Raw genomic sequence first — 23,037 nt, forward strand, 5'->3', positions numbered from 1 at the left:
GGACACACTTGACGCGGATTTATTGTAGATTCGACAGATGCTTGACGCGGATTTATTGTAGATTCGACAGATGGAGGAATATTTTTCAAAGAAACATGAGGACAATATGAAGAGAAATAGATCGAACACTACGATTAATAAAACATTTATGTTGGTGTGAACATAATAATCGCGTCGGCATTACACGTTGGATTTTAGAGCTGTGAAGTGAGTTTATAATGCGGAGATGATGAAAGGTCTCGGGGTGGGGGGGGGGGGGGGGGGGGGGGGGGGAGGTCGAGTTGGCACGGAGCTGTACGACGAGCACTTCAGCCCACAGAGGCCAGGATGACATCAACGACCGTCTCTTCGCTGCTCCGAACCGTCACCTGCATGGTGACGCCGTCAGCCAGCGCCAGGCGAGCCCGAACCAGCATGTCATGACCTCCACGAAACACACCTGAAATGAAATGAAATCCCATTTAATAAATTAAAAAAAAATTAAAAAAAAAAAAAACATTTCAAAAAGACAGAGCAGGGACCCTCTTCCCCCTCCCCCCCCTCCCACCCCCGTCCTGGCATCCGACACCCACCAGCGAGGAAGAGGACGTGGGAGTTCTTGTTCTCTGGAACTTTGTCGGAGCGCTCGCACGGCTGCATCCCCAGGAAGCTGATGATGTTACCCACCGCCTCTGCACACGGAAAGAAAATCACATCACAGCGGGTGAGAGTTGTCGAAAACTGATGAACAAAAAAACTTCCATCTCGTTGATGATTCTTGGTTGTTTAAATATAAAAAAATAAAAAATAAAAAAACTTTGCACTATTGTTTAGTTAGTTTTAATTTAATTATTCTATTCTATTTTATTGTATATACTGTGCATTTTGATATTTAATATTTTTTACTGTTATTTTATTTATTTCCTGTATCTATAAATGCTGCTGTAGCGGAAAAAAAAAAAAGTCCCCTTGGGGATTAATAAAGTAACTATCTGTCCATCTAAAGAAACGGACGTCCCCGACTGTCGTACCATCGAGCGTTCGTACAGACGCCAGGGCAAACGTCTCCTCCTTCTCAAACTCGTCTCCCACTTCTTCCCACGCCGCTCCAAAGTTTGGTTTCAACACCTTCTGGATGTGGTCGGCAACCGTCACCTCCAGGTCCTCCAACTAAAAGGAGGACGAGACGGTCCAACGGGAGGAGAGAGGGGACATTTAGTCGACTGAAAACGCGGTTCGGTTCCATTCGGCTTGCCCGCGTAGGCGTTGCCGCGTTTACGTACCACGTACTCATCGTCGTACCCGTCGTCGTCGGGCTCTCCCGTGTTGGGGTCGCAGTCCTTCACCAGGTACTTCATCGTGCAGCTGAACGTGCAGGACACTGCGAACAGACAAAACACACGGCTCACCGACATCGCCCCGCGCACGGAGTGCAACTCGCATCCAAACCCCCCCAAACAGTCCACGTCACCGCCCCGGCGGGCCCGGCGGTCCTACCGGCGGTGGGGGTCGTCCTCGGGCAGGCGGACCAAAGTGTAGCAGGAGCCGGGCTGACTGTAGGGGAGGTTCAGGGCGGGAATGTAGTTGGTCACCTCGTAGGCTTCCGACGGCTCCATCTGTACAACCACCTGCAACGATCCGTGGTTTAGTTTAAATACCGCTGTGTTTAACAGACGCAGTGTAAAACCAGTCGAAATAAGGAAATAAAAGAGGATAGCTCGTCAAATTACCAGAGAAAAACAACAACAAAAAAAACGACAAAATGTTGAAACAAAATGACAAAGTCTGGTACCTTCTGCAGCAGCTGGTCATTCAGCGTGTTGGTGCAGTCGAACTGGAACACCATGTGTCGGGCGAAGGTGTGTTTGACGCAGCGCACCACGTATTCCGTCTCGGCCTCCGTCAGCTGCACCTGCTCTGAAGACTTGAAGAGCGGGCCGAGGGTCTTGAACTCGGGGATGGACGCCAGTTGTTCTGCGAGACGAGAGAGACGGCAGAGCCGAGGCCGGCGTTTGAAGAATTACATCCGAACGCCAACGGAGGCGAAGAGCGGCGTCTAATTGCACCGTGCCCGCGGAGGACAGCGTCTCACCCTGGTAGATGTCCTGGCGGGACGGGGCCAACCTTTCCGGCAGTTTGCTGGTCGCGACCGGGGCCATTTCTGAATGGGGGGGGGAAAAAAACAGCCCTCCTTTACCGTCTCTCTTGAACATGACGGCGCCTCAGCTGTCACGTCGAGAAAAAAACCGCCGTGCTGATCGGTAAGCGGCTCGAAGGTTGTACCTGTTTTCTGCTCTGCGATGGGAGTGGTGGCCAGAGGCACAGACTTCATGTCGAACGGTTTCTCTGTGGGCTCCAACGTGTACTGATGGAGCGACTTCTCCAAACCGGGAACGGACACAGACAGTCCTGAGGGGGAGAAAAAAACACACACACGCACACGCGCACACACACACACACACACGCACACACACACACACACACACACACACACGTATCAGACATCACCTGCTGAGGTTTGTGCCGCAAGGAGCCACCTTGATGTCACCGTTCGAAAATCAGCCAATCCAAACCACAAACACGTTCATTCATCCTCACCCAGACACTGTGCTCCGTGTGTGTGTGTGTGTGTGTGTGTGTGTGTGTGTGTGTGTGCGCGCGCGTGTTTTTCTGTCTTTACCGTTGAAGATGTAGGCAGCATTCAGAGCCTTCTGCTTCTGCTGCAGCACATTCATGTAGAAAGTAGCTCTGTCACGCACCTCGTCATCGCTGTCCATCATACACCTGAGAACAGACATGTTGAACGGGAGGTTACACCGCAGGTCAGTCTGGCTAGAGTCGTTTCCATTTACCCGCGTGACCGCAGCTGGATGAAACTAATATTTCCAACATTATTTCCACAGTTTGAGGTTTGACCGGTGCTCTTTTCACGACATTATCTCGTTGCGAAATTGTCTTCTTCGGGGGGGAGGGAGGGGGGGTGGTTTGATGGCACGTGAGTGGAGAACCGGCGCCACCGGGGTGTTTATCTCGAGGAACTTAACTTCAAATATTCGACTGGCCACATTTTGATCAGGTATTTATTGGCAATAACATTCTGGATTTAGTCGCAAGGCCAAAACATCACAGCCAAGAATGGGCTCTTCTTTTACCAGTTGTTTGTTTATTATTAAATTAGGATTAGGCTTAAACTGTAATCGTGGAATAAAATGAAAATAAAAATTATAAGTAGATCGTCTGTATGCCAATCAATGGTCGACTAAAAATGTCATGTTGGGATAAATGTTCACCGCTCTACACGACAGCTCGTGTTACACTTCAGCCACGTAGTCTCCGTCTGTATTTACCGACAACAGAAACAGGTTTATAGTGAAAGTGTTCACATTTTGGGGCAATTAACTGGCTTCTGAAAGTGAAAACAGCCTTTTCAGAGTTCATCAGGTCTCTTGATTGTTGTTAACACGTACAGTTCACCCGGTGTGCCCCCCCCCCCCCAAAAAAAAATAAAAAAAAACCGTGCAGGAGATGGCCGTCGCAACGTTTTGAGAGGAACAGAATACCTCTGCATGAGAACCAGGACACTCGGCAGCAGGTCGTCGTTCTGAGCTCCAAACTTAGCCAAAGCGCTGACGGCAGCTGGAAGTGGAAGGAAAAAAACAAACAAAATGTTTCGGCCGCTGTAAAACATCCTGAAATAAATCCGGAGGTCGAGGGTCATGAAAACACAAAGCGCTCCGGTCTCAACCTGCACGGACGGCCTCGCTCTCCAGCACCACCCGGTTGAAAATGAAGCGGATGTACTTGGAGGGCTGCGGCGTGCGCGGACCCTCTTTGCCCAGCAGGTGCAGGATCTTGGTGGCCAGCACGGTGTGCTCGCAGTCCTCGATGAACTCGCACAGGTGCGCCAAGCCCGTCTCTTTGCTCTCCGGGTTCTCCTCGATGATGCTGATGATGCAGTCCACGATGGCCCGCTTGTACTCAAAGCCGCCCTGCGGTGGGGGAGGGAGGGGGGGGGGAGGGGGGGGGGGACACAGAGATTTGAACGCTGAAGTTCGTCACGTCAGTATTAAGGGGACGCGAATCAGCCAACCGATCGACGGCAAACTACTCGACTTGATTAAAAGCGTGAAGGAGTCATCGGCGATCCGGGAGCGACCCGCTTACGTCGTCTCGGAGCATGTTGGACAGGAAGTTCATCATGACGCTGTGCTTCCTGGGATACTTCTGACACAGGGCGCTGATGGCCTGCACCACCACCACCTGAGTGTCGCGGACACGTTCAGGACAGACAGAGAAAAATAGAACAAAGAGAACAGGTATTTGAAAAAGGAGAGGGACAGTGCAGCGAAATTCATTGCGGGAATTCATCTTGTTTTGGCGGAAGCTGAAATTCTGAGGGATATATATAACAAAATAAATAAATAAATAAAAAAAAACATCAATGAATATTATATCAAAGCGACAATACGACATTCGGGCAAAGGTCAAAGACTCCTCTGGTTATGATGCAACTTCCGCAGGTTTCCGACTTAAAACAAGTGAAATGATTTATCAATTACAGATTAGATTACAACACATACGGGTTTCAACGTCCTACTTGAGGATATTTCAGCAGACTTCTAAATCATCATGGAGTTGAGCTGCTTTATCAAATTCAGGCGTCTGACCTTGAACTCGTCCGAGATCTCGGACACAAAGGAGGAGATCTGTTTCATGAGTCGATCCACGCTGCTCTCGCTGCCGGTCTTCAGCAGAGTGGTGATGGCCAGTGTGGCGATGCTGCGGTTGGAATCGGTGATCAGGTTCTCCAGGTCCAGGTTGCATGCAGTCACAGCTGATGGATGCTTCATTGCCACCTGGTGGACACAAGTGGGATATCAGGGTAGTTTCTGTTCCGTGGAGACACAGTACATCTTGTGCTTTAATACTAGAAGTATTAATAGGCCACGCCGCTACGCGTTTTCAGTCAGACTGTTTGATTCAGCATGATGCTTTTTTTTTTTTTTTTTTTAACTCATTTAAAGTGCAGTGCTTCTACATTATAAAACATTCCCTGTCGAGGAGGGACGGAGAGCGCAGCTGTACCTTGTTGAGGGTCCTGACTGCAGCGTATCTCAGAGCTGCTTTAGGAGAGCTGCAGAAGAGCTGGAGCACTGCAAGGAGTCACATTTATAATTTAGAGAAGAAGTAGAGCAGCTCATTTTACAACATAACGCGCGCCGTCGTCGACTTCCGTCGGCTCAGCGCTCCTGCCGATGCCAGAAACCAATCAAAGATTTATGAATGAGATGCGAGTGAAGGACTAACCCGACACAGCAGGGGCCAGCTCCCTGGCGGTGCAGTTGGGCATGTGGACGATAGCAGAAGCCGCCTCGTACACGACCATCTCGTTCTTGTTCCTCAGGCAGCTCTCGATGAAGTCAAACAAGGGGCTGTCGTGGCTGCGAAGACAAAACGACAACGTGACGTCCGACCCGGCAGTCTGTGCCGTGTGCTCGATAACACCCAAACAAGCGATACGTTTAATTGTCGCCCGGGGGGTCGCGAGCACCCGCGCGTCCCTCTGCGTACGTCCCTCTATCACATGTCCGCAGGTCGACTCACCCTCCCTCGGTCTCATCCAGCAGCTTGCTGGCAATCCGGATGAGCATGCAGTACGCGAAGGGAGACTTGAGGCCGGACTTGGTGAACTTGTTGAGCATCTTGGTCACGGCCAGACGGTCGTTCTTCCTGAGGTGGTACAACAGGCCGAGGGCGTGGTACTAAAGGACGGGACAGAGCAACGAGCAACAACTTCACACCGAGCGCGCGATAAAATGCCTCAAAATAAAACGACGTTTCCCCGTGCGTGTCCGTTCCACCCACCTGGACCATGATGTTGTCACTGGAAGCGGCTTCCTGGGCTTCGTTCACCCAGCGCTTCACCACATCGTAGCTCATCTTCACCATGTGCTGAAGCAATAAGACAGTGGTACACGATCAGCCGCGTTTTCCGTTGAGCGTGCGGGAACACGGAAGCAACAGAACAAAAAAAAAATAAGAGTCTGGACTTGTAAGGGAAGGATTAAAGTGGGCCATTTCATACCAGTGAGGACACCAGGGCTGAACTGGACACACTGGGCACTTTGTCAACAATGGCCTGCTTCATGTACCGCTCAATGGCCTGCAGCATGGTGGTCTGTGGAGAATCACGGCAGGTTCATGTCGGTGTAATATTTACCTTCCCGTACGGGACGAGAAACTAAACGAAACAGCACTCACATCTGTGATCCTGCAGAGGGCTCTGATGGCCGGTCCTCTGTACACATCTTCCTTCCCAGTCATGTCTTTGGTCAAGCTATAAAACACGACAGGAGAAATAAACACGTTGGCTTCGTGAGATGTCATTGTTTCTGTAAAAAGCCGCTTCATGTCCCGATACAAACCTGCTGGTGACGATGATGACATCCTCGGAGATGTTGGCCATCTCCTTGATGGTTAGGTAGCACATCCTCCTCAACGTTTGCTGATAAGAGAGAAAAATATGCTTGCTACGTTTATATTTGAACACACCGTACATGTTCTACCGGCCGGTAAAGTGTGTCGCTCGACCTGAAGCGAAATATAAACGTGAACAAAAAAAAAAGACCGCGACATCTTACATCGTTGGACTGAAAGAGCCTGGTCATCGCAAAGAAAGCCTCGGTGGCCTCCGTGGTCCCGAAATGCTCTCCCTGAACGAACAAACAAACAAACAAACAAACAAACACACAGCGGAAGTTAAAAATGCAAAAGCAAAGAGATACTTCTGTCGAGTGAAACGTCTTTTACCTGGTTGAGGAGGTAGATGATCTTGGTGAGGATATGAAGGCATCTTCTCGGGTTGATCGGGGTCTCGTTGAAGATGCGAGCCTGTAAAACAAAAACAAAAAAAGGGAGACGGGCCTCATTTCATATCAGCAGAGAGGACGTGTTGTCGGACTCAGTACACGTCACAGTGCTGCGATCCGTCCGCGTGCAACAGGAACAGGCAGAAAACAACAACAACAAATAAAAGCTTTACCTCCTGCAACACGGCACTCTTCTCAAGATGCTGGAAAGGGTTTGATCCACTTCCTGGAGGTCAAAACATTAGAAAACGTTAGTTCATCTTTGTCTTTTTAAAAAAAAATTATTATTATTTTTTTTTTACACTCCGTTCAAAGCCATAAAGGACGAAAGAGTTCACGACATCTTATGTGAACGTATCCGTAACTTCTCGTGTTCAGAGAGACGTGACAACAGCTGACACAGTTTGCTATCAACAAAACTCAGCACACTAGCGTTGGCGTTACTGTGTCAACAAAAAGCAATAACTATAGACTTAAATGAAAGTATAACGCAGCTCCTTCATGCCCCCCCCCAAAAAAAACAAACAAACAAACAACAACAACATATCTATAAATTTGCCTGCAAACCGCAGTTACCCTGACAATTAGCATTCACTTTAGCCGGTCGGATAGCATCCCGTTAGCCTCCAAAGTGTCCACGTGTCCCCGAAGGATTATGATAACCCTTCATTGTCTTACCGGACTCTTCGTCCTTCTTGTCAAATTTTTTAATCATTTTGTGGGACTGAAGCTGACGGACGAGGACAGAAGACAGCTTTGGACATAAGAGGAGCTACTTCCACGTAGCCAAAAGGAAAAAAAACCCGTCTTCCTGTTGAAACGACCACGTCGGCGGAAGTACGTCAGAGGCAATAAGAAGTCACGAACAGCAGGCGGCGCTGTCGACACGCTGCGTTATACAGCGAACGATGAAAACACCCGTTTACCGTCACGAACGAATGACGCGTCAGTTATTAAGATCAATAGCGCGTCTCTTTTAATGAGCAGTTTTTTTTCAAAGCGCTAAAATGTCTGGTAAACACCCGGATGACATTAATTAAATACCAGGCGAAGTTTAATCGAGAGTAAAGGACTTAAGAGGCCCGGGCTCATCCGCTGCCCTCATTTTATTTTTTATTTTTTTATTTTTTGCAACAAATTTAATGTCCACAGTGGAGTTTGTTCGGGGGTCCAGTCCAGAGCCCTGTTTCTGGTTGGTAATTCAGCCTTGCATGTAAAAAAAAAAATACTATGGGCATGGACAGGTGTTAGGAAGACACACATACAAGAAAAAAAACAAACATTAGATATGGCTCAACATGGGAACAAAAAAAAAAGCCACATATTTAAACAATCTTACACACCAGAATGACCTGAGGGGCGGTGACACCTGCAAATGTGCTTCACAACCTGAAGTGCAGTTGACCCCCAAAGACCACAAGATTTCGACATTGTTCTTGTGTCTTGTCTGACGCAGGTGAGCTTCAAAACCCTTGTTTCAGGATTTTGTTCATTTGTGTCTTTGTGTTGGAATAAATATATGAGTCACTGACCAAATATTAACCATATTGACTCCTAATCTCAAACTGAGTACCATGCAGTAGGGTAATCTATCATGTCTTTTATTTCTTACATCATCCTTTCCTTTTTGTATCTTCTTTGTATTATTGTATTTTCGTTGTATTCTTAACAGTACATGATGCTTAAGCACCTAATGTTGCAAAAGGTGGTATTTAAATTAAATTTGTTTTGATTTCAAGTAATTAAGAGTCCAATTAAAACTTAATTTTGAAGGGTAACGCTGACATGAATTACAGTATCAATATATATTTGCATTGTTTAGCATAAACACTATAATTACACCTTTTTGATCTACTAAAGACTGGTAACCATGATTAGTAAAATGGGACATCATATATATATATGTGAATTACCTTTGTATTGCCCTCTGGTGAGTAAAGTATGTTATGACCTCGGCAGTCTAAACCTGAAACAAACTTTTGTCTTTTTGAACTGCAATTTATTACTTGTTGGCAGACATGAAATGTGATACAAGATAAACTTGGATGATCATTTTTTTGTGTGTGTGTGTCAGGCTTTATGGATAGTGAAGAAGGTGAAGGGACAATTGTTTCATGTTTGTCATTGTTCAAAATATTGTATATAAAGAGGCAAATGTATGGAGTTACATCTGCTTTATTTGAGGAAAAATAATCCTTTATTTTGAGTATAAAAATAAGAGACATCTGATAAACACATACATTCCCATGCATTTGCATTTTTACTGTATTTCATGATCTTGCGGATGATTTGTACAGTATTTCATTCTGAGTCAGTGTCGTGTTTTCACTGTCAAACTTGAGCCTGGAATCATTACAGGTTCCCGTGTGAACTTTTAAGCAGAACAAAATCATAGTAAATAAATAAATAGTAAAGAAAAAAAAAATTCCTCCATCCTGAAATAAAAGACATGACACCAAATCTCGTATTATGATTATGCAACAGACCTGCAAAACATTTCAATGGGCTGTTGCTGATGATGTAAGCAAAACCATCTGATAACCACGGCTGCTTTGTTCTTCTTGTTTAATCCAGTTATTATAATTTGATGAGGTTGGGGCAAATAAATCACATTTCACGCTAATTCAACTGAAGAGGAAAATCTAAAGCCTTATTGACAGCAGATCCGGCTTTAGAGTAACTCGTGTACATCTTCATAACAGATCAGATAAAATTGAAAAAAAATTCCAAAAGGTGAGGCAATTTCACCTGTTTCCAACGCAATCTTTATTCAACCTCATCTTTATAGAAGTTGAATAACTTTCTCCTTATTGTTCTTGACCTTATTCTGTCTTGATTCAAGACAGGGACACTGTCGCTGGAGAATTTCTGATACTGAAAATAAAGAATATTTCTAAATCTGCCTTCAGCCAAATGTTGCTGAGCTGTATAATAGAAATTCAGCAATTATCTCCCAATGAGGTTTCATTAATTCCAATTGCTTTTAGAGAGTAAAAGGAAAGTTGTCTTCCCTAATAGAGATTATTCCAGAGCTTTGAGTTGGAGAATAAAAACAAGATGTCAACATGAGAGAAACGGAATAGACGCAGTATTATAACCTTTTTTTCTTAATTGTTTTGAGTGGATATTGTAAAGAGAATATCGTCCCCTGGGAAAACAAATAAACTCTTACTGGAAAAATAAGAAGTTATTCATTACATTGTGAGGAGCGAGGCCAACACTGGTCATGGCTGTCTGTTCAATTCAAGTTGTCCCTGTTTCATTTTCTCCGTCCAATCTGCGCCAGGAGACGCGCGTTCTCCGCCGCCTTGGCTCGCAGGTTTTTGGCCTTGGCCACATCAAAGAGGACGTTCATAATGTTGGTCGGGACGTCCAGGGACAGGGTCAGTCTGCTCCTCCGGTCCCCTTTGCTGCTGTTACGGAGCATCTGCCCTCTGAGCTTGGTCCGGCTCACGAAGCGGTAGTTTGCGGGACTTGAAGTCCTTTTTTCCCGACTGGACTCAGCAGAGGAGGAAGAGGAAGAGAGATACTCCGCGGTCTGCAGGAGGGACCCCCAGCCGTCCTCGGGGGAGTAACCCGGCTCGCTCTCTTCACTCCGGAGTCGGATTGCCATCTGGTCGTCGCAGAGCAGGTCGGAGCGGGTCTGGTAGAGGCGCAGGCACAGGCTGGAGCTCGGCGTGCAAAGGACCGAGAGGAGCAGCAGGATCTTCAGGGACGACAGCATGCTGTCTTATGGGACAGACACAGGTGAAGACAAAAACAGGGACGAAAAATCGAATTGAGATTTTGTTCTGTCTCTTAATTCTCAAGAGTTTTTTTTTTATTTTTTTTTTATTTATTTTTTTACAGCTTTAAAGCATGTGTCATGAGCCGGAAGAGAATTAAGTGGATAGCCTATTAAGAGTCGGTCTTTAAACTGTTCTGTCTTTTCAAAGTGATCAATTAAAAACGTTAATTTACACTGAAAACAAGCAAAGTTGTCGCCTTCAAACTGCCACAGTCAGGTTAACACGTCTTGTGAAAATATGTAAGAAGTTTGAGATGATTTTTTTAGACTTTTAAGTCTAAGATTGGTGAAAAGTGATTTCACAAGAAAGTTTAATGCAAAAATAAATGAAAAAAATAAATGGGTAAATAACGGTTAAAGTGCTATTGGGTGACAAACATTGAAGCAATAATTGTTGTGCAACTTACCACTCGTGTCCTATAATAAAGAATACAGTCAGAGAGGACAACCAACACGTAGCGATGCCAAAGAAAAGCCAATAAGCAGAAATCCTCGGGTGAAATTCTTCTCAGAAATCTTGATAAACTATTAAAGTGTGCGGAGGTCAGCAGTGCGCACTGTCTGACCAGCAGCGTGTCTTGCTCGTCCATTCCCACTGCTTTCATTAAGTAGGAGCCACCAAACTGCAGCCCTACGCCAGCAACAACGTCATCCCGTTGAGATTTTGGTTTGCTGTGAACCACCCAATTGGCTGTGGCGCGGTGGTGCAAAAAATAAATTACCAAAATAAAGTTGTGACCTCCTGTTGATGGACGTGAGGCGTCACGACTGTGAAGTACTTCAGGCATTTTTGTGTGTTTTAAATGTTTTGACTATTTACATGATGGTCGTTACATTAGTAAGTTTCAGAGCAGTTTACTCGTTCAGCACCACGGATAGCTCCCATCCACACAGTCACTGTTTCCGGCTTCTCAGCTGTGTGGATTTGAAGCTTTTCTTTGTCATATGTGACAGCTGACTGGAAATATTTGGACTCATAGTCAAATGAAACATGTGACACTTTTTTTTAATAAACCATCAAATCTGCAATAACAAACGTTGATAAGCCAATAAAAGCTTAGGGGTTTCTCACGTTCTACTGTCAAAAACAGAGAGGGAGACAACATATGATATAAAGTCATTTTAAACAACATCGTATTTGAGATTATGTCAAAAGCAACTGAATACATTCATCTTTGGTATGTAAGTCAGCAGTGGCTGCAATGGTTGAAGAATGTTTGGCATTGTGAAGGTAAAACAAAGAGAAAAAAACAAACCAAATGGGTAGATGGTGATGATAAGATAGAGACACGAAAGTAGGAAATGAGACATGTCTCAACATGCAGGAAATCTGCAGAGGAGGAAAATGAAATCCAGCAGGAGGGGCACAAGCAGAGTCACTGGCTGCCAAACCACTAAACCATCAAGTTAATGACAATTGCAAAAGTTGGATTTTGGTCTGAGATGCTCTGCAGTCATTGTCCAGAAGGAAAGTAGTCGAGGGGGGAGTCTTGATCAACTGCAGAGTGAGCCAAAAACACAAAGTAAGCTTTAAGGTGGAGAAGGATTAACCTGTCAATCAAGGATGGTAACTCATTTATAAAACATTAGCTAATATTTAAACAACAGTTATTTTAGTTATTAGTTACAATTTAGAAACCCTTAAAATCCATGATACTGCATAAAGGGTGGAAAGTCTACAAGTTAAGTGTTATATGTTGTTTTAATTAATCAAATTTCTCTTAGAATTAAGCTGCAGTCAAAACATAAATGGTATAATATCTACTCTTATTTATACAGTATGTACAACTATCCAAAGGATCAAACTTCTTTGTAGCAAAGCAAAGAGAAGGTCACTTTAATACTACGTAAAGCCTCTATATTGCCCCTTAATAAAATATTACTCATTAATTTTTTACATATAGAAGGTACGGTATGAAGTATCAAGATGAAAAGTTTGATGAGTTTCTCCCATCAGATTTCTTCATTGACATAATTTTCACATCTACTAATGCAGAGATGAGAATTTGTTTCCTTTGAAGTTCAGGAAAAGTGAACGGCACCACACATAAGACCCACTGTGTACAATTCACATGCAGCATTATTATTTCAAAAGAGGAGAGAGGTTGGGAGAACATTGTGTTTTAATTAATACAGAAGTGACACACGCCATAGAAAAACACCTGCAGCGATGTACATTTCAATGTCAAATAGAGCAGAAAGCGCTGAAAGGAGGGAGCATCAAAGGGTGTTGGGTCAAGCTCTAATGAGCAACTTCATTCGACTTCATTAATGTGAATGTAAGTCACAGCTGGAGTAATCACACTCTGTGACACACTGCAAAGAGATGTCCTCCCACTGCTGCTTCCTCTGCAGTTGATCTCTGAAATGGAATTACATGCTCCTCTTCAACTTCAATGGGTATATTTCTATAACTGATCTGAGGACTTTTATTCAGCTCAGGTGTGATGGTGTATTGACCACACTGCGCATTTTTGTCTGGTATTGACCTCATTTTCACATTACATTTCTGCGGTTTGATTTTACACAAGTAAAAGAATATCTACCAAAAGGCTGAGAGATTTTCACCACCTTGATGATTCAAATAAAGTTGATCTGACTGAATTTAACATGTCCTGACACCCACAAAAACCCAAGTAACTTCTCACGTGGTAAAACAGGAAGACAAATATTTCTGCAAAGGTTTAATGGTTGGTTATTACATATGACAGCGTTCTGTGTTTGTCCTCTCTTTTGTGACTTGGTCAGTTGAAACAGACGTAAAACAGTGTTGTTAGCGGCACTATGAATCAAATCTAATCAGAACAGGCCAACATTTCACTGGTCAGTCCAATTTGTTCAGCTTTTGAGTCTTGAGTCATACCAGAACTGAGCACATTGTCGTCACGTACTTTAGCTTAAAAAGTACACATAATGTTAACCGTGCACTGTTAGCATTTTAAGACATTGAGGGTCAACATTTGCGAGGTCCCATTGTACAGTTAAACAATTGCTAACAAAATAGTTGGTCACTTATTAATCCTCGTTTTGCATAAATGACAGCATCATTTTGCATTGTGGAACTGTTAGCAAAAAGTATATGTAGTAATAAAAAAAACAAAAAAACACCTTAAGAACACTAAAGTAGAGGACACTATCACTGTAGATCAAATAAGTACAAAAATATGAACTAAAAAGGAAAAAAAAAAATCCACCCAGAATATATTGTATATGCTGATTTCATTTTTACATTTTGATAAGTGTAAATATCAAATATCTAATAATGCATTTTTGGTTGCAATTATTTTGTGAATGTTTAATATTATAGTGAGATAGTTATAAAAACAAGCCAGCAGCTTCAAGTAAAAAAAAAAAAAAAAAAAAAAGTATTTACCTTGAAAACAAGTAAACTTGTCTCCTGCATGAACAGACCTAAATTGAAAAAAAAAAAAAAAAAAATATATATATATATATATTTTTCTACAAATATTAAATAAAACCTCAGATAAATGTGTTTTTGAACACATAGCACGTGGCAGCACATTACAGTGCATAATCGTGACTGGGATGAATGAAACCTCTGGAGGCTCATTCGCGAAAGATCCATCTGTCAATTTAAAGTGACTATTTTCAGTAATCAACCTGAGGATGAGTCAAATTCATTGCCATGAGCATTCAACCCCAAACTAAAAGACTAATACTACCATATCCTCTTTGAAACATCAAACTGCGCTAACTTCAGAGTCTAACTTGTGTCATGTGTTTTCAAGAGCCTCGCTGCCGGGAAAAAAAACAAAAAACGTCAATGCGTGCTGCCCCCACATCAACACCCACGCAGGAATCCCCACCTACTGCTGAGCTCGTCTGATGGAGAGTCCTCCAAAACAGTCGCTGCGTGACCTCCCACAGTGGGCCCCTGTTGGCCCCTCATCTGGCTCCCAGCCTGACCCATAACACCCCCTGCCAAAGGAGCATATGTAGCAGCGGGGGAGACAGCAGGCAATCAGCTATGAGCTTCGCGGCACACAGGAAGTAGGGCGATTGACAAAACATAAGAAAGGTGTCTGTTATATAAAGAGATGAAGAGATACACTGTCGTGAGACGGAGCGGGAAGAGACGGGCGTGACAAATCACGACGGTGAAGACGGATTTAATTTTTCAGCGGTGGCAATTTTAACATTCAGAAGTGTCAGTCCATTTTCCAAATGCATACACATACAAGCATTTATGTGTAAAAAAATAAAAAAAATAAAAAAATGACGTAATTAAATGTTTCGGTCATTCATGTTTCGATTTTCATCACTTTGTTCATGTAACAAAAGAAAACAGGTGCTATAATGAAATTCATAAATAAAAGCAATACAAAATGTGAAACAATAACATTTTACACATTTATGTACAAAGATTTCCATCTTGTTTGGGGGTTTCCAGCTTCATGTCCAGGGTATAACGCCCGTGTCTCATCAGTCTCATCAGTGACCGGATTACCTGTGAGAAGGTATATTTCCTCTGTGCTCCGATTGGTTCCTGCTACCTCGACTCTCCTTCCCACACCGACTCTGGCACTCGTGTCTGGAGGAGAAGCGGTTTTGGTTGCCACCGCAGCCGCCGTACACAAACGGTCTGCATTCCCCCGACCAGGTGTGAAAGTACCAGAGCAGAATATAGTCTGAACAGGCCCCTTCTGACATCGGCTCCAGGCAGCGGTCTGTTACTGACACTACGTGTGAGAGGGTATATGAGAAATAGGTACAACGTTTAATGGAGATAATGGAGATTTACTGTATTTTCACGTATTTTAAGTTTCAGATTCAAGGAAAACGCCTCTTGTTGTCGAATTAAGTTGATTACTTGCAAGATTTCGGTTTCAATCGAGGTATAACTGACCAATGGAAACACATTTCTGAAATCTCTGTTCACCATAAAAAAGCCGCACCTGCATGCATATTTTTCGAGACTGTTTCGTATGCGGTAGCATAAATAAACTGCGACGATGGCAGGTGTTGTGTAGGACTTTTGGAAGTTTTAGGAATTAAGCCGTTTTTCCACAACAAGATGCAGAAAACATTTTTATATATATTTCCCTTGTTTCCAGTCTTTGTGCTAAGCTAGGCTCAACACCTGTCAGGTAGAAAAACACAGAACTACAACTGATCATCTCAGGGAGGGAACATCCCAAAAGTGCTGCAGTACACCTTTAATAGAAATAAGTAACCATCAGCTGAGTTGCAGAATGGCGTTTACACACTTCATTCTTCACACTCTTCACATCTTATTTGTCACTGCGTGCTTTATATTTATAATATTGTCTTTTGATGTCACACATTTGGTGGATTAAGTTCTGCTCTTATCTTCCTCTTCCACCTTGTGCTCTTAATAAGTTCAACTCACAGATGATGAGAAAATATGAGGAGAAAAAGACAAAAACAAATAAAGAAAAAACAAACAACAGTTTTGATGTGCAAAGAGTAAACAAGGGAAAGAAAAGGGGAAGGGAAAAAAATAAGAAGAAAATCAGCTCTCTTGGCCACTCACCAGCAGTGCTTGTTCCAAATAGCCTTCTTTTCTTCCTCTGTCTCCACTCCACAGTCCCTCCCTCATGAGAATCTGAAGCCGGAAGCAAAACCAATTAGAAGTTTAGGATTTCGTTGAATTCAACCGTAAGAAAGAGCCACTTTCACTGGACCAACGCTTAATGAGCGCCAGCGGCTCTATGACTACAAATTCAAATGAAGGTGTCGGTGAGGAACACGGGCAATGCTGGAGCATCCATTCAGACTTTCTGCATTCTTTATGTAAACTCTATTCTAAAAACGTTTGAAGGAATCCCAGAATTCATTACAGCGAGGGATAAAAGGGGAAATCCCAAAATATAATACAAAAAAAATTATCACTTTTTAAGTCTTTGTTCGATGAAGGTTGCTGTGCTGATTTCTTTTCATCTGATTTGATCAAAAAAACATCACTAATACAGCCTGGCTCAGACAGAGACACATTACATCGAGGGATTTACCTTTCATAAGAAACACTGAGGCTTTTGGAATGTGATTCTTAGAGAATCCAAGCAGATGGACGATTCTGCAGGTTTGATCTGATCCCCGGTTGGGACAACAACAAAAACTAAACACATCAGGAGGAGGTTGGGGTTGTAGCTGGAGCTGAAGCAGGCAGCAAAGAAGTATACTGTTGGAGCGACAGTGACAGATATTATGTCAAAGCTGTACATCTGCTTTCATGTGATTGGAGGTTTAAAGTCAAGCTGACAGCCACACGGCTTGTAAATACACCCATGATTCTGAAACTTGAATGATGACCACTAAAGCTAAAGCAAGCAAGCATGACTTCACTGCTCTGACTGAACGAATACTTTATTTACTTTACTTTATTTCTTTAATAAAAGTCATTTCAATATCGTTGCGAGAAATGATTAGATGACAGGATGAAAACAACACCGTGAGAGTAAAAGGGCCGGTTTTGGTCACTCTCTCCAATCTCAACATGTAATTCTAGGCTGCAGAAGCGAGGTAGCTGTTAACTGCTTCTGTCTGCTGGTTGTTACTGAGCAGGAAAGTACTGGCTGACACCTGACGCCAATTAAATTATAACATTGTTTCTTAAAGGTCCCATATTGTATAAATTCAATGTTCTTTTGTGATTATAAAGCAGGTCTTGGTGCTATATAAATACTGTGAAAGTGTCAAAACGCTTGGTCCGCACAGAAATACACGAAGCCCATATTCAGGAACTGAGCCGTTCTCTCAGTTTGTGATGTCACAAACTCACGCTCATGCCATTCTCAGCACTGACCACTGCCCAAGTTTTTATGTGTAAGAAAACACAGAACAGTTATTCCGTCACAGTGCTAGTGAGGTACAAGACTTGTGGTTGGCTACGGGTGTGTAACTCAGAGAAGAGTCAGCCCATAAGACGGGATGGTCATTGATGTAAATGCACCTTAAAGACACAAAGCACAGCCACAAAGTGATGTTTCACCCTTCATGGTGTATTTTTGAGCCCTAAACCTTCTGCATTCACAGGTGAATCTAGCATGCCAGTGCTACAGCCTTATGGTGCACTGTTGAAAAGGACAAAGATCCTAACAGAGCTATTAGAGTGAAGTTAGCTGATATAAGTATGTGCTGAAGGAACACTGGCCGTCTTACTTCCTGGGCTGTAAAGCAATAGATTTATTGTAACAACATGAAAACAAGTGCTAATTCTTCTGAAGTCTCCAAATTAAAGTGTAAATATTGAACTGTGTCCCAGTCTGCCAGTGCGCATTCATTATGTTGTGTACACTGTTATAGATCTAATGATTGTGATTCATGAATAAACAAGCTGACATTGACACTGGGCAATGACAGCCTCATGCTTTGATTAGTTGTATTTTTTTTTTTTTTCCCCTGAAGCAAGAATTACAATAATTTGGGATGCAGAAAGTGATTTCTGCCTGCGGCTGTATTCATTAACGAGCTTCATGACATGATTTGTGGGTACCAGTTGACTTTTTGTTTAACTTTCTGGCTGCTTTTTTTGTCTTGATGACCTCAGAAACAACAGCATATTAACTATTCACAATGCTCTGATCTATTTCCCCCCCAATTTTTGCCTCTTTTTGGAGAGCTGACAAAGGAGCTCTAAACAAGAAACATGCAGAAATGGGAGGGAGGTATGAAATGCAAAAATCATAACTTGATGAACTTGAACTGTTAAACTGATAATCAATTTAATAACATGCATCCACGGCATTCAGTAGTGAGTTTCACCTCGACAGGTTCCTTACCATTTCATGCTAAATCATTTTTTTTTACCCACGGTGTTGAACTAATCTCCATGACATAGTTGAAGAGAAACTATCAGACCGTGACACTGATCGGCCAGACAGCAGAAATGTTGGCAATAAGGTACCATCACCCAGATATAGTGTCCTCAGTGGCAGCCCTTTGCCCTAAGCTTTTAGATTTGTGCCTTTTTTTTTTAAGGTGCAGTGTGTAGGATTTGGTGGCATCGAGTGGTGAGGTTGCAGATTGCAACCAACTGAACACCCTTCGCCTCACCCTCCCCTTCGAAGCCTGAAGGAGAATCTACAGTGGGTAAGAAACTTGCAAATAACCGCGTAAAGCTTTGTCCGTTCTGAGCTACTGTACAAGCATAGTGACGCAAAATGGTGCACCCCATGGAAGAGGACCTGGTCTATAGGTAGGTATGGTAAGGACATGATTCTTAATTTCAGGTGATTAAACTCTGATGAGAACATACTTATGATATTTATATTCAAATTCTGACACTAGATCCCTCTAAATCCGACATGCTGAATTGTAACCATAGCAACATGATTCTGGCTGCATTATCATTTCCAGCTCAGTAATGAATCCAACCTGGCCTAAACTGGATCACTATAGACTGGTATTGTTATTTTCTTTCATCAGACCACCCCCCCCCCCCAAAAAAAAAAGGAAAAAAAAGTGCATTATTGATTATTCTGTTACAAAACCATCATCAAAATCTGACACAGCAAAGCAACACTGAACATCTTAACTGCCTCCATCACAGCTGTTTCAGATACGTTTGATACATGTAACCATTCAGCCACACACTTGGTCACACTCTATTTAGGGCATCTGTGTGTTTGGCCAGGGGCTCTGACTCTGTGAACTGTTACATGTGTTGATATGCTATGTTACTTTTACCAGTGCGGTTTGGTAGGATCTCTTCTTCTCCCAGAGTCACAGGGGCAGGCCTTGCCACTTCTCCCACCGTATCTCTGTATTTTTCTTCTTCACCTTCTTCTTGGAGGTCACTGCTGGTGGATATCACGACATGTTCTGGCTTGTTTTTATTCTCTGTCACTGTCACTGCCGCTGTTGCATCTGGATCCACAGACTTGACCATGAACTTGTATTCCAACCCTGCAACGATACAAACGTAGAACGAACGCGTGTTAACACCAAACAATAATGCTATTTCTCCTTATTCATTATATTGTACCATACATCAAAATACTTTTAAAATAAATGATAGTTTGTTGGTTTGAAACTATTAAATCACAATTACAGGTAAATTAAAACTTTGCTTTAAATTTTGAGTTTATGCCCTTCAGACTTCTTCCAACAAAACAGCATATTTTCATTGAATGTATTTTGGCTTGAGAAATGTAGTTTTAATAGGAAATAATTTGCCAGTAAATAGACCATTCTTGCCCTGAAATTCTGTGTTTAAACCATATAAATTTTTTAACAAATAAGATTATTTATTTTATATCAGCCTCTAGTGTGTGATTACAAATATTTGATAGACCAAACTGTGCAAACGTTAGTGGAAACAGCAGGAAATTCAAGCCTAAGGTGCAAATTACAATTTTACTATTTCCTATCTATAATAATATGTACTAAGTTTAATCGTTTTTAGTTTCAGAATACTATGCTTTAAATCACAATAATGCAACTTTGTATTGACACATGTGCTCTCTTCCTGCGACATGTCAACATGTTTTCCGTGATAAAGGCCTGTTGCAGACAGTTTGCCAATAAGCGGAATAATCCTTTAAGTGTCCTGAATGTGTCGTGGGTTTGCGGTGAGGCGTCACTCAGTGACACTCAGTTAATAACAGTCTCGTGTTTGTGAATGGCTCTTCTGTCACTGGCACCATGGTGTGTGTTCCTCTGAGAGAACATAACAGATGGCTCAACACACACGGGGTGCCATGCTGCTGCCACAGGGGCTCCACAACAAATAACCTCACACACTCATACATATACACACACACACACACACACACACACACACACACACACACACACACACACACTCTTACCACACTTCTCTGCCACCTCCTGGGTGACTAGCTCCTTCACTTCTTCAGCCTTGATACAAAGAAGGACAAGGTTTGAAATAATTTAACTGACCAGCCATTTTCTAACTGTATAGTATTTTTTAAATATGTGTGTGTGTGTGTGTGTGTGATATATACGTACTAAGAGTCCAGGCTCTCCTTTCTCCCCTTTTGCTCCTCCAGTACCCACTGTACCCTGTAGGAAATAAATATTTACACATTGATATTGGATTCAAAGAATCAGGGAATTGTTTGTCATATACATTCAAATGCAACCAGTGCAGAAACCAAACCTAAAAAGTGCCAAAAGGAGAGAAAATATTGGACTTATATTTACCAGGAGACCAAAACCATGACTTTAAATGAAAAAGAACGTGCCTGCTGCTGTACATACTCCGTGTTAAAACAATTTGGGCTAAAAAGTTAGTGTAAAATGTGATTATATACCAGTGCTGTGTTTTGCTTCTGCTTCTCCAATGAGGCCAAAAAGACAAACGGCAATGAACATTCGGGTCAGGAACAACAAATCTCAGGAGGGCAAGCACACATGCTGTGCAGTAGTTGTGGAAAGATACGGAAAACTGTCATACTACGTTTTGCTATTATTTCTCTCAAACATGAGTGGAAAACTATGTAATATATTCTTTAACTTAAAGAAGCCCCCTGTGCGAAGACAGACGCTCGTGGAGATGAGGTTCACTTTCTAAACGGTAAGAAAAAGCGGTGTGTGTGTGGAGGTGTGAATGATGTGCGTTGAAAGATGAATCTCACACTCTTTCCTCTGAGTCCCGGTGTTCCTGATGCTCCCCTCTCACATGGCTTCGATCGGCCTCTTCTGCCCCTCTCCCCCTGTTTGACCAAAATTCAATACACACATTTCTTTAATACAACACCTCAGTGTCAAGAAGAGAAACTCCCCCGCAGCTCATCTCATCACTCAAGTCAAACAGTATGAAAGACGGACCAATCAAATGCATCCTTGGAATATCCTCATCAGAGGTTTCCAGCCACTGAGAGTCTGGTAATTGTAGCTGAAAGGAGCTAATTGAGTCAGATATTACTTGAAAGCTGCTGACGGAAATAAACCTTTGTCAGTGTGTGTGTGTGGATGTGTGTGTGTGTGTGTGTGTGTGTGTGTGTGTGTGTGTGTGTGTGTGTGTGTGTGTGTGTGTGTGTGTGTGTGTGTTAATTGGGGACATGTCTCTGCTCTATCCACAGAGCGCATGCTGCCACTCTCTCACAGAGACACAGTGATGACTGTAATGAAGCGCAACTCCTCCTCATTGTGTTCTGTCACATATTCACTATTTCATTGTGTTTCCAGCTTGTTAATGCTGCTGTAACTCAGTTTAGTAAATCAAGCTAAAGACGCAGGTAATCAGGCTTTTTATTGGGCGTGTATATTTCGCAAGTAGAGATTCTTACCTTCAGCTACACTTCTGGTGTGAACCAGCTTTTACAAAGTTGATGGTTGCCAATAACTTTTTACTTTTGGGCCAATTATTGTGTGGTAACAACTTACTGCACTGCTCTTGTCAGATCACTGCATCTCGAGAAGATTGTGTTTCTCAAGAACGCAAAAAACTTTGAATTTAATCGTGACCAAAGTATGTCATCATAGGGAGATGAAAATCTTGTTTTCTGTCTGAATTGCTATTTGATTGCTCCACTGATGTTCTTTACAAGTCCATCCGTGTGAGCACAACCTGACAGATTTGAAAAGGTCAGGAAAATTATGACGAGGATTTGACACAGGCAGAGATGCGAATAACACGCGGATCAGTCCTTGTAAGAAGATTACAGTTCAACTGCTATTCATTTGTTATCACGAAGTAATGACGCAGTGAAGTCGTGACCAAGAGAACAGCTTGATATCTTGACATGAGGAGATAATTAAGATGCAGTGTTTATAATGAGCCGAGGTCTCATGCGCAAGTACGTGTCAGGGAAAATAGGTATGCTGTACCTTAGGCCCTGCGTCCCCACGTGTACCCGGTGGTCCTGGTGATCCCTCATCTCCATCCCTTCCTAGACCTCCTGCTGACCCCTTAAAACCCGGGAAACCTGGGAAACCTGCTCCACCCTGAACGAAGCAAAAAAAAAGAAAAAAAAGAAAGTAAATTAACACACTGAAGATGCAAAATCAATATGCTGCTCTTTTACATAACTAATAGTGTATATAACATTACATATAGAGTATGTAAACAAAGTTTAAAGGAGTATTTCATGGGATTTAAATAGAAATATGTCAGTTTGGACAATAGTCAGTGATGCTGCTTTGATTTTACACACCTTTCCCCCTTTCACTCCTGGCTCGCCGTCAACACCGTTGATCCCCCCTACACCTTTATCACCCTACAGTTTCAGATGATGAAAAATACAAAGTGACCTTGTTTGTGTTTGGGGAGGACAGAAAGACAAATCTTAGCACACTTTGGATGCTGACCTTGCGCCCTGTGAGTCCATTCAGTCCAGGTATGCCCGGGGTGCCATGTAACCCCACATCTCCCTGTTTTACAAAGATATCATGCCATGATGTCACATACATAAAGTATACACAGAGATATCTTCAGATGGTACAGTTATTTAT

At 42.8% G+C, this 23,037-nt stretch overlaps 3 protein-coding genes across 4 annotated transcripts in view; all 3 read right to left on the bottom strand.

Moving 5' to 3' along the window:
* Window positions 1-3: 3 nt before the first annotated feature.
* On the bottom strand, window positions 4-7,664 carry copg2 (COPI coat complex subunit gamma 2). Its single transcript, XM_069164754.1, has 24 exons — window positions 7,527-7,664; window positions 7,022-7,074; window positions 6,790-6,870; window positions 6,621-6,692; window positions 6,405-6,484; window positions 6,241-6,316; window positions 6,065-6,157; window positions 5,845-5,931; window positions 5,584-5,741; window positions 5,287-5,420; window positions 5,065-5,132; window positions 4,647-4,835; window positions 4,144-4,239; window positions 3,725-3,968; window positions 3,540-3,615; window positions 2,660-2,763; window positions 2,263-2,388; window positions 2,072-2,140; window positions 1,772-1,953; window positions 1,477-1,607; window positions 1,263-1,383; window positions 1,011-1,149; window positions 573-671; window positions 4-439 (listed from the first exon to the last, which is right to left on the bottom strand). Exons 1-24 carry the CDS (start codon window positions 7,561-7,563, stop codon window positions 309-311), a joined length of 2,646 nt encoding a protein of 881 aa, XP_069020855.1. The 5' UTR covers window positions 7,564-7,664; the 3' UTR covers window positions 4-308.
* A 1,343-nt stretch (window positions 7,665-9,007) lies between these two features.
* Window positions 9,008-11,240, bottom strand: ucn3l (urocortin 3, like). Of its 2 annotated transcripts, none has more exons than XM_069164909.1 (2): window positions 11,043-11,240; window positions 9,008-10,573 (listed from the first exon to the last, which is right to left on the bottom strand). In XM_069164909.1, exon 2 carries the CDS (start codon window positions 10,570-10,572, stop codon window positions 10,108-10,110), a length of 465 nt encoding a protein of 154 aa, XP_069021010.1. In that variant the 5' UTR covers window position 10,573; window positions 11,043-11,240; the 3' UTR covers window positions 9,008-10,107. The 2 variants fall into 2 exon arrangements, with proteins under 2 accessions (XP_069021010.1, XP_069021009.1); XM_069164908.1 differs by having other exon boundaries at window positions 9,008-10,577; window positions 11,043-11,239.
* A 3,695-nt stretch (window positions 11,241-14,935) lies between these two features.
* Window positions 14,936-23,037, bottom strand: part of col7a1l (collagen type VII alpha 1-like) — a 51,604-nt gene continuing 43,502 nt past the window's right edge. Inside the window, exons 100-108 of the mRNA XM_069164911.1 lie at window positions 22,894-22,956; window positions 22,740-22,802; window positions 22,414-22,530; window positions 21,219-21,296; window positions 20,590-20,643; window positions 20,430-20,478; window positions 19,306-19,524; window positions 16,151-16,222; window positions 14,936-15,335 (exon numbers count right to left, since the gene is read on the bottom strand). Coding sequence (XP_069021012.1) covers window positions 15,100-15,335; window positions 16,151-16,222; window positions 19,306-19,524; window positions 20,430-20,478; window positions 20,590-20,643; window positions 21,219-21,296; window positions 22,414-22,530; window positions 22,740-22,802; window positions 22,894-22,956 — 951 coding nt within the window. The 3' untranslated portion in view covers window positions 14,936-15,099. The remainder of the gene's footprint in view (window positions 15,336-16,150; window positions 16,223-19,305; window positions 19,525-20,429; window positions 20,479-20,589; window positions 20,644-21,218; window positions 21,297-22,413; window positions 22,531-22,739; window positions 22,803-22,893; window positions 22,957-23,037) is intronic.

The sequence above is a fragment of the Embiotoca jacksoni genome, unplaced genomic scaffold (assembly GCF_022577435.1).
Source record: "Embiotoca jacksoni isolate LCO1_2020_lvr unplaced genomic scaffold, fEmbJac1.0.p SCAF_32, whole genome shotgun sequence".
Taxonomy (NCBI): domain Eukaryota; kingdom Metazoa; phylum Chordata; class Actinopteri; family Embiotocidae; genus Embiotoca; species Embiotoca jacksoni.